Raw genomic sequence first — 11104 nt, 5'->3', positions numbered from 1 at the left:
TTTAAATACTTTTCTTATTTATTAAAATATACCAAATAAAATAAATGAAAATGGTCTCACTAAAATGCTCGGTGGGTGACATGGCTAAGCTAGCGAAGACGCACTTCATACTATCTTAGGATGTTCACACATGTCTGGACTTTTTTATTGGTTCAGTTGATCTTTTCTGTGAACTTTAACGTTTACTATAGAATTGTTATTTAACAAAATAAATTTTGACATTTTTGTTGCTGTACAGCTCTCTAAAGTAAGGCAAGAAAAGGTACTCCAAACGAGTGATCGGAAAAAATTGCATATGAACTAAAACAACATTTTTATATATGACAGTTTGGCGGCACTTTTAAATTTTTTACTCAGCTAAAGGGAGCGCAAAGGAGATGTGCAAGCAGAAAAACGACTTGTGGACGTTAGAGTGAGCGTTACACTTTGCTGAAAGGAATTTGCATGCCAAGTCCATGCTTTTATAATTTCCGAGATGTCAGTGTTCATACGGACGGACGGATCTGTAACTTACTTTCCAACGAATACAATATTATCTTGCAATCTACTAGTAACGGTTATAATTAACAGAGCCAAGTTAACAGTGCGTACAAGCTTGAGATTTTCAACAATGCGCCGAGACTGGAGTGGGAATACGGCGTTAGATTTTCCCACCGTGACTGTTCGGAGTGCTTTTGGTATATTTGAAAAGTGAAAATGGTATTTACCAAGCCGGTGGTATAATTCACCGACGATTCCTCGGTCACACCGATCCAAAAAAAAGCAAGGGTTCGCGTGGCTGCTGCGCGCTGTGAAAAGCAAAAAGCAAAGAAGCCCAAAAGCCAGGCAATCGCATCGCCAGAAGCACAAAACGCTTGCTCCATTTCGGAAAACCCAGTGCGCTTTTCCAACCCGCCGCCGGACTTGCAAACGATCCGACTGCGACAAAAACTGAATAACTGAAATATCCAGCCGAGTTGAGAGTGAAAAATTTTACTAAGTGCGGAGCAAGAAAAAAAAAAAAAAAGACTAAAGACCGACAAATAAAGAAAAACGCCGAGCGCCGCAAAATGAGTGGGGATGTGGCTGCCGAGAATGTAAGTGCCCCGAGAGAAAATTCTATTTCCTTTTTATGTAATTTACCGCAAGGCCGCAAGGAGGCAAGTGCAAACGTGTTGAATGGGGAGCCTGCCTAAGAAAAAGAAAACGAAAAATACGGGGTAATCGAAATTGGGTACAATACATTCGGGGGTACAAAGAATAGTTGCAAGTGTACCGCCTGCAGGCGGCAGCGCAGTCGACGTCGCTGCCGGCAGAGTGCGTAAAACGCAGGCGGGGGGGAGAGGAGAGCAGAGAGAAAAACGAGAGGTAATTGACGAAAATGGCGACAATGCAAGTGGCAAAAGGCGAAGGAGGTGACAAAGGAGAGCGGGGAGGGCCGAGGCAGACGAAATGTATTTGGCACAGTGTGGCCGCAGCGAAATACCGAAACTGGTATTTTTGCTTAGCCACTAACTCGGTTTCCTCTTGATTTTCCCTAATTTTCTCGGAGTTTTAAGGGTTTTATCTGTTTTTTTATAATTTCCGCGATCTCTGCTTTGTTTATCTCCCAATAACACCCTTCATTCCCCCATTCTCTTTTGCTTACCTCGAAATGCGGTCATACTGCCACTTTTCTCGCACCGAAATCACATGTGTTTGTTGTTTTTGTTGCCCTGTAGCGTTTTTGTATATGTATGTAATTGCAAGTGTCCCATTTTGCAATTTATACGTGCACATACGTATATAAAGGTGTTTTTCCCTCAGTGTATGTGTGTGTGTGTGTGTCGTCTGATAAGACAGATGTGCCACCCCAAAAAAACGCACTTATTAACTATTATGCTGCAACCAGAAAAACAACAACAACAACCCCGTGTGTGTACAAGTGTGCGTGTAGCCTTGATGCATCGCCCACGTTGAAAAAAAAAATATATGCTGCAAAAAGTGTAAAAAAAAGAAAGATTTTCTGTATTCTCCAATTTGTTTGTGTGTTCCATTGTTTGGCAGCGGTTTTTTTATTTTTTTTTTTGTTAACCTATTCCAACCGATTCGGGTACAATTTCCAATTTCCTGTCGCCATCGCTCTCCGGCTCTGCTTCTTCTTCCATTAACCCATTGCTGGCCGTGCTAAGTGAATTTTCCTACGCGGCATTTGTTAGGGTTGATTTTCACCACGTGGTGAGCGGATAGACACGAGATAATCGTAAATCATTGCCAGAAATTGTGAGGAAACCACCGGGGAGTCCGGTCCGCAGAGAGGGGAGCCAAGAATTCAGGCAACATGATGGATGCACAGGTTTCTGGCCCGGATTCACACACTCACTTTCTCACTTTTTCAGCTGGCTGGTCCAATCCAATAACTCTATATCGCCTTTCTCATCCCCCCTCTCTTTCTCTCGCCCGAACAGAACATCCACATACAAAATGGTGGCAGCTGCGAGGTGGTTCAGTCCAACGGGGTGACCACCAACGGACACGGACACCACCATCACCACCACAGCAGCAGCAGCGGGAGCAGCAGCAGCAAGCATAAATCCTCCAGCAAGGACAAGCACCGTGATAAGGACAGGGAGCACAAGAGCTCCGGATCCTCCAGCTCGTCGAAGGATCACAAGAGCAGCAGTCGGTACGTCGGAAAAACGAGGAAAACAACCATTCGTTTTCGAGGCAAACTCCTGTAGAACCATCTGGAACACTTAAAATAGGTCAATTCCAAGGTTTCAAGCAGTTGGGTTAATGGGCAACCAAGTTACGCCAGTTATAATTGATAAATATTCATGTAAAAAGGAATAGTCAGAATAGAAAGAAACCTGTCTAGAATCACATGTACAATATTTTCATTCCACTTAGACCAAACAAGTTTAGATTGTTATCTTATAATGCATTTGAACTGAACCCAATATCTATATTTGTATACATAACCCAGAGAAAATATGGAAAACTGTCTAGCAGCACCTGAAACATTTAAAATTACCAATTGTAATTGATATTATGACTGTTTTATCATATGAAATCTTGTACATCTTATTGGCAATCAGCTTTAATGCCCATTTACTCATTGTAATTTAAAAAAACAGAAACTTAAGTCGTATGAAAGAACTGACTGCATAAAGTAAAGCAATAATATTTAGATAAAACTGTCAGATCGAACATGATTTTCTTCTTTTAAATCCTTAAAGTAGTATCCAATATCAAAGTAATGTGGTAATAGTAGTTATGGAAATTGCTAGTAAAACTTAAAATAAACCAAAGCCAAATCCCCTTTCGAAAATATGCAGACTAAGTTCAGCTTTAATTCAATTCAATCACGTACAAAGCCACTGTAGTAATGACCATTTGACCCAAATGTTTCCTTGAGAGCTATTACTTATAGTGATCTAAATTCGCCAAGTCTTTATTCCCTACTTTATGTCTGTTCAAGAATTCAGTTCTTACTATCTACAGGACTGGGATCAAAATCATTAAATAAAACATGTAATAACCCTCACCTTTTCCCTTTTTAGCGACAAGGATCGGCACAAGAGCAGCAGTAGTAGCTCGTCGTCCAAGCATCGGGACAAGGACAAGGAACGCGACAGCAGCAGCAACTCTCATCGCAGCAGCTCTTCGTCCAGTCACAAGGACAAGGATGGGAGCAGCAGCAGTAGCAGCAAGCACAAGTCCTCGTCGTCATCGTCCAGCTCCGGCCATCATAAGAGCTCCTCGAAGGACAAGGAGCGACGCGACAAGGACAAGGATCGCAGCAGCAGCAGCTCCTCCAGCCGGCACAAGTCCTCCTCGTCCAGCTCCCGTGATAAGGAGCGCAGCAGCAGCAGTCATAAGAGCTCCTCCTCATCATCCTCATCCAAGAGCAAACATTCCAGCTCGCGGCACAGCAGCTCTTCGTCGAAGGATCCGCCATCGTACGATGGAGTGTTTGTCAAGCCGGAGCCCGTTTCCCAACCATTGATGCACTCGGGCCCGGTCGATCCATTTCACATGCAGCAGCTCGATGGCTATCAGGCCACAGCCGCCATCAATTGTAATGGCAATGGCAATGGGAACGATGGTGGCATCAACTACAAGAACGGCTACGAGGAATCGATTGTGGACATCAAGAAGGAGGACGATAGCTTCAACAATCTATCGCAGGCCAGCTCCTGTGATTACTCTATGTCCCAGTTTCGCGCCGACGAGCCGCCGTTCGAGGTTAAGCACGAGCAGAGCTACGCCGAAGATGATAGCACCATGAACAACAATGATCAGGATGAGAACGATCCTGAGGAGATGGACGACGACGAGGAGGATCTGCCGCTGGCCATGCGCAAGCGCAAGCAGGAGGCACCCGATCAGGCCGATCGCGGCATGGACGACGACGACGACGACATTCCGCTGCTGGCGCGCAAGAAGGTCAAGAAGGAGCCCAAGGAGAAGTCCAAGAAGAAGCGGGTCAAGGAGGAGGCCGAGGATGATTACGGCAGCGTCAAGCCCAAGAAGAAAAAGATCAAAAAGGTAGGAATTGGATATGTCGGGTTCGAGGAACACAGATGATATCTAAGTGCATTTGCCTTTCAGGAAGCCGAGGTTAAGACCGAGGTCACATCGCCCACCAAACGCCAGAAGGTCAAGGAGGAGGAGGAGGAGGTGTGGAGATGGTGAGTTCGCCTCGACTTGATAGTAAATAGTATTTTGTTTAAGGCTTTTATGAAGAGAATTCATCTCTTGTTACATTAATTTCACTATTTTAACTGATACTAGTAAAGCTATCTTATTTCTTAGACATCATACATATGGTTTCTTAGGCATCAGGCCTAGCTGGCAGATATTAATAACGTTTAGGCTAGTTGCATCGCATAAAAATTACTATTTCGAAATCCTTATTTATTTTCAACTAGGTATTGTAGGATACTGTAATTATAAAATGTCTAATGTTGATCCGAAATAGTTGTATATTGCGCCTATCAGCTTGTTATAATTTTTATAAAAAATATAATTTGCTTAATTTTTTTTAAAATTATAATCAGCAGTAGTAAAAAAAATGATATTAAAATATAGGTAATTAGATATATTTTACCGCGAAAATTATGTTAAAACAGTATGAGTTATCATTTTAAAAAAATCAAAATTGTTCTCTTCCATTCTAAACTTTTTATTTATGAACAATTCGAATTTTCTATCTCAAATAATATTATTTATAAAGAACTTAAACTTAAAATCGATCTGTCTTATACTGGCCTAACTAAAACATCTCTTTTTGAGACATAATATAATATAATACAAGATATTTTTAAAGTGTATGACCATTTTTACAGAGATACTGTAGTAATATGGCTTTTTTAAAAGGTTATTCGAGGTGAAAGGCTTTTTTTTTTTGATTAATCATTGAAACAGGTAACTCGCGCTCTCCCACAGCGTTTTTATATTAATTTTATTGTGAGGGAAAGCGTTCGAATTTTTATAAATGTACATACTTTTGTACATATTTACATGAATTTGACAAGTACCGGTTACAAAAACAACAGCGTGTGACGTGACACGTCTAAAGGTGTGTGTGTGTGTGTGTGTGTCTACTTGCCATGTGTTTTGCGTGAGAAGTTTGAATGTCACTGACCTACATTTCCGAAAGTCATACACCGTGGCTGCCGAAAGTTGTGTGCCGCGTGTATTCAAATCCACAGTGGGGCGCATGTGGGCAGCAATTGGTGGCAGCCACTGTGCGACTGTGCCATTCGCCACGAAACGCATGCGCAGACCACCGCTGCCCCACTTCCCCCCTTTTGCTCCAACATGCTGAAAAAACAGCTGAGCCAAACGAAATCACACACACACACACATTTATACACTCACTGGCAAACTTTGAGGTTAGGTTCGAACGCCACCACTTTGCGTAATGTGATAAACCAAAGAAAATCGAAGAATTTTGAACAGCAAATGACATCGGCTGTGTGGCGCCCCTTGGCGGCAGTACGTCTATTCGGAAATCGGAGTGTCTGCCTGGTTTTCGGGGAGCAGATCGTGGGCATAGCCACGGTTGCGGGCAAAAAGAGAAGAGTGCGACGGAAGAGCGTCCAGGAAGAGCAAATTCGATGGTGCGACTTGATTAGGGTGCTCCACTGAAATAGGGTGTGCCAAGAACAGCAAATGATTATAATCGTCTAAATAGATTTTACCAGGGCAACATTTATAAGGGTTTTTTGCAAAAAAATAAAGGTATACAAAAATACCAAAACATATATAACCTGTATGCAAATTAACTATTAAAAACCCTGAATACCAATAATATAAATAAAGAAAATAGAAAACAGCTAAATAATATGAAAATTTAGGATTAGTCCGGGTTATATTAACAACAAAAATACAAATAATAAGCATTTAATGTAGTCCCAAATCCCTAAATAATAATAATATAAATATCAAATCAAATGATAGAAAAAAATATCCAAAAGAACTAAATACCATTATAAAAATGGGTTATACTTATAATAACAATACAAACAATTAGCATTATATGTAGCCCAATATTTTAAATATTTTCTACCTATTTGTTACCCTTCTTAATGCTAAATAAGTGGTTAATTCGAAAAAATTTGAATTATTACCGAGGAACAGATGTATTTCTGTTATTAATTCTTCCAAAGCTTAAAATGATCTAGTTTTCAAGGGGAAAATTGCCCAATAACATAAAAATTTGTCGCTTATCCAAGTTTCACAAATCACAAATAGTATGAATTACTCACAAGAAACATTTTTATACTTCAGGTGGGAGGAGGAAAAGCGCGCAGATGGCGTCAAGTGGACAACGCTGGAGCACAAGGGACCCGTGTTCGCTCCTCCTTACGAGCGGGTGCCACGCAACGTGCGGTTCTACTATGATGGCAAGCCCCTTGATCTCTCCGAGGAAACGGAGGAAGCGGCCACCTTCTATGCGAAGATGTTGAACCACGACTACTGCACCAAGGATGTGTTCAACAATAACTTCTTCAAGGATTTCCGCAAGTCGATGACGTCCAAGGAGAAGGAGATCATCAAGGATTTCCGCAAGTGCAACTTCCAGGAGATGTTCAACTATTTCCAGGCGGAGTCCGAGAAACGCAAGGCGGCCACCAAGGAGGAGAAGCTGGTCAAGAAGAACGAGAACGAGGCCCTGATCAAGGAGTTCGGTTTCTGTATGATTGACGGGCACAAGGAGAAGATTGGTAACTTCCGGCTGGAGCCGCCGGGTCTGTTCCGCGGCCGTGGCGAGCATCCCAAAATGGGCATGATCAAGCGGCGCATCCATGCCAGCGATGTGTCCATCAACTGTGGCAAGGATTCAAAGGTGCCGTCGCCGCCCAGTGGATCGCGCTGGAAGGAAGTGCGCCACGACAATACCGTCACCTGGCTGGCCTCCTGGATCGAGAACGTGCAGGGACAAGTCAAGTACATCATGTTGAATCCCTCCTCGAAACTCAAGGGCGAGAAGGATCACATCAAGTACGAGACGGCGCGCCGCCTGGACAAGGTTATCGATAAGATCCGGGCCACCTATCGCGACGAGTGGAAGTCCAAGGAGATGAGGGTTCGCCAGCGGGCGGTGGCTCTTTACTTCATCGACAAACTGGCACTGAGAGCGGGCAACGAAAAGGATGAGGATCAGGCGGATACCGTGGGCTGTTGCTCGCTACGCGTGGAGCACGTCCAGCTGCACAAGGAGCTCAACGGAAAGGAGAACGTGGTGGTGTTCGACTTCCCCGGTAAGGATTCCATTCGCTACTACAACGAGGTCGAGGTGGAGAAGCGCGTCTTCAAGAACCTCGAGCTGTTTATGGAGCACAAGAAGGAGGGCGACGACCTCTTCGATCGACTCAACACTCAGGTGCTTAACGAGCATCTCAAGGAGCTGATGGACGGTACGTATTTATACCTGTCTTTAAGGTCTGTTTTCCTATACTTATTAGTATAATTTGTATGACCAAAACAGGACTTACGGCCAAGGTATTCCGTACGTATAACGCTTCAAAAACACTGCAAAGCCAGCTGGATCTGCTTACCGATCCGAGTGCCACGGTACCGGAAAAGCTGTTGGCCTACAATCGCGCCAATCGTGCCGTAGCCATCCTCTGTAACCATCAGCGTTCCGTGCCCAAGGGCCACGAGAAGTCGATGGAGAACCTGAAGGAGAAGATCAAGACCAAGCGTGATGCCATCGACGATTGCGAGGCCGAATATCATGTGAGTATATATTGAATATGCTTTGGATGCGATTATATAACTAATGTAAAATGTTCTTTGACAGGATATGAAGAAGGCCGCCAAACGTGGCTCCGTCAAGGAGAAGGTCCTGGCCGACAAGAAGGGCAAACAGCTGGAGCGCCTGAAGGATCAGCTGAAGAAACTAGAATTACAAGAGACTGATAGAGACGAGAATAAGACCATTGCCCTGGGCACATCTAAGCTAAACTATCTCGATCCACGCATATCGGTGGCTTGGTGAGTGTCTCCTCACCCAATTCCGCTTAAGTTAAAGCTAATGTTGGATGTATTTGCAGGTGTAAAAAGAACGGAGTGCCGATCGAGAAGATATTTAACAAAACGCAAAGAACCAAATTTATGTGGGCCGTGCACATGGCCGATGAGAATTATCGTTTTTAAATGGGTTCTCCTCACTGGCACGCCTACAAAACTGACACGCCCCCTCTCACACACACCCACACACACACACAAAAGCGTAGACAGCGCAGGTTGAAAAACTAGAAACCGCGAAAAACCACACCCACCAAAAGGCCGGTTTGCAAGTAGATTCCCCAGGTTAATTCCCATACTTTACCCAAGAGTTTATGCAATGTGTAGTGCATATGTCCAACTCTTGGGGGAAGTGAAGGTATCTCACGGAACTGTCCTCCAAAAGGAAAGAGACGGATGTACCGAACCCAGGGATCTGCTTGCCTGCGTCTGTTTTGTCTGCTTTAAATCGTTGTTTGATTGTTTCAAGTGCGCACTACGCTGAAGTCTAACTTGCGAAATGTACACACCAAACACACACGCGCTCACACTTCTATACGGTTATATATATGTATCGAACGAAATATATATATATATATTATATACCAATTTTTAATAAACACCAAGGGAAGAAGAGAAACCTGTGCAAGACGTCGTCGCCACCTAAAAACAAAATAACATAATTTTCTATGTTACCGTCTACGAAGCAACAATTTTTTTTGTCAAAAATGACTTCTCTTACATATATTTTAATTTTATATATTAATTAAATACACAAAAACGAAAAAAAAAAAGAACTTACAAACAAATCGCAAACAAACAAAAAATTATAAAATTACAAGTTTTTTTATGTTTACATTTAGTTGATTTTTGTTTAGCGAAAAATGTCTTTCACTATTAATTAATATTAATTATACGAGTACTACGATAACGTATTTAAGTGCTAATTGAACAGAGAAACCTTGTAGCCCAACTTTTAGCATAGCATAATTTATTCAATTCAACTCTGATCCAGCGCAACTTACCGCCCCAAGAAAACGAAGAACAAAACCCTGTGCATGTCGAGGTGATTTTGTTTTGTACCTTATGATTTTAGTTAAAATTAAAATAAACGAATGCTAAATTCATTTGCAAACCTTTTTATACTTTAAGCCCACCCCCCCGTACGATAATGACATAATATATATACAGGTTTCAAATTCTTATCTGAGATCAAAGCCACAACACAAAATCAAACAAAAAAAAACCAATTGCAAATACAAATCAATCAATGAACCAAAACCACAGCCAACAAACAGTCGCAGCGAAAACTCTAATCTAAAAGAATGGAACTTTATACATATAGGATCTATTAGTATGTGCAATTAAGTGAGTTAAAAAAAAACCCTGTAAAAATCGAGCGTCCATTTGGGACCACTTTTTGTCCAGCGGTCCGCAATCAGAATATATATATTTTGTAATTACTCAATTTGCGTTGCATCCTGTACCGATTTTATTCGAAAACCGCTGAACAGAGAGTGGATTTAAGTGGACCTAGTAGGAGGAGAGTTAAGAGAACACCTTATACCTTATGTCCCCCATCATTTACGAATGTATGTAGCCGTATTTTTGAGTTCGCAAATCGATGGAATTTCGCCTCACGCCCCCTAGCATAAATTGCAAATGCGCATTGCAAATAAAGAACGATCTTTATAAATAAATAGCGACCCAAACACATATGATAATTAGTGATTAAAAAACACAAACCTTTATATATACGTATGTCGTGGATTCGCATACGCAAGCGGGACAATGCTTTCAAAAGGCAACAAAAACAAGTTAAATAAACTAATTACAATCCCCCTTTCGCCCCGCCTCCCCCACTCACATATAAACTTGGCATATTACAATATTGATATAAGCAAAGAAAAAACAAGAAACGAAATGATAAGATGCCCCCACTATTTTAAAACAAAAACAAAATATATAAAAAAAAAAAAACAAAATAGCGTAAGTTAATGTAATTGTAATGGAATGATGCAAATATACATACAACATATATTTAATTTTAAAATTGAATAACCAGCCTTATTTTTGGGTGTCTCTTTATAACTTATTTCACATTTTTACAATTCGTTGTAGACAAGTGGTAAAATGGGTTATGAAACTAATACAAATTAAAATATACATAGTCCATTTTATTTGTAATGTTGTTGACAGTTCTCTTTATAACTTTAATTTCACATTTTTACAAATGTTTGTAGACAAGTGGTAAAATATAGTAATATAGTCAAATTTATTTGTAATGTTCTGCACATAAGCATTATTAGAAAGAGTTGTAAATAAAATGAATCTATAGAATATTTTAGTATAACTAATAACGTACTTTTCAACTTAACTTAGAACTTGTCTTTAAAGTAAAATTCACAAATGGTTAAAATCTAGTTTTAGCAAAAGTTAACTTTTTTAAATTTGTTAAAATCTAGTTTATAGTAAAAAAAAATTTTAACAAAAAATTCCTTTTGATTAGAATAAATATTTTTAAAATCAACCAAAATGTTCTATTACAAAATTTATAAATTAAATATTGTTTTTAAAAATGTATGTTGACATGCCTTATTATTTTTGTATTGCCCTCCAAAAAGTG

General features: G+C 40.8%; 1 protein-coding gene across 4 annotated transcripts; it reads left to right on the top strand.

The window, feature by feature from the left end:
* The first annotated feature begins 741 nt into the window (after positions 1 to 741).
* Positions 742 to 9605, top strand: Top1 (topoisomerase 1). Of its 4 annotated transcripts, none has more exons than XM_017068675.4 (8): positions 742 to 1076; positions 2427 to 2644; positions 3522 to 4509; positions 4573 to 4652; positions 6757 to 7886; positions 7958 to 8208; positions 8273 to 8466; positions 8526 to 9605. In XM_017068675.4, the coding sequence occupies exons 1-8, from the start codon at positions 1050 to 1052 to the stop codon at positions 8626 to 8628; spliced, it is 2991 nt and encodes a 996-aa protein (XP_016924164.2). In that variant the 5' UTR covers positions 742 to 1049; the 3' UTR covers positions 8629 to 9605. The 4 variants fall into 4 exon arrangements, with proteins under 4 accessions (XP_016924164.2, XP_036676929.2, XP_016924165.2 ...); XM_036821034.3 differs by lacking the exon at positions 742 to 1076 and adding an exon at positions 1843 to 1893; XM_017068676.4 differs by lacking the exon at positions 742 to 1076 and adding an exon at positions 2130 to 2314.
* Positions 9606 to 11104: the final 1499 nt, after the last annotated feature.

Source organism: Drosophila suzukii, chromosome X, assembly GCF_043229965.1.
Source record: "Drosophila suzukii chromosome X, CBGP_Dsuzu_IsoJpt1.0, whole genome shotgun sequence".
In the NCBI taxonomy this organism is placed as follows: Eukaryota; Metazoa; Arthropoda; class Insecta; order Diptera; family Drosophilidae; genus Drosophila; species Drosophila suzukii.
Note: the sequence above shows the minus strand (reverse complement) of the source record. Positions and strands in the feature narration are given on the sequence as shown.

What these genes read in the sequence shown, in the direction of transcription:
- Top1 (XM_036821034.3), top strand. Translation starts at nt 1,858, where the DNA reads ATGCTGCAACCAGAAAAACAACAACAACAACCCCGT. An exon ending in ATTGCGAGGCCGAATATCAT is followed by an intron (nt 8,209 to 8,272) that starts GTGAGTATATAT and finishes GTTCTTTGACAG; the next exon opens with GATATGAAGAAGGCCGCCAA. An exon ending in CCACGCATATCGGTGGCTTG is followed by an intron (nt 8,467 to 8,525) that starts GTGAGTGTCTCC and finishes ATGTATTTGCAG; the next exon opens with GTGTAAAAAGAACGGAGTGC.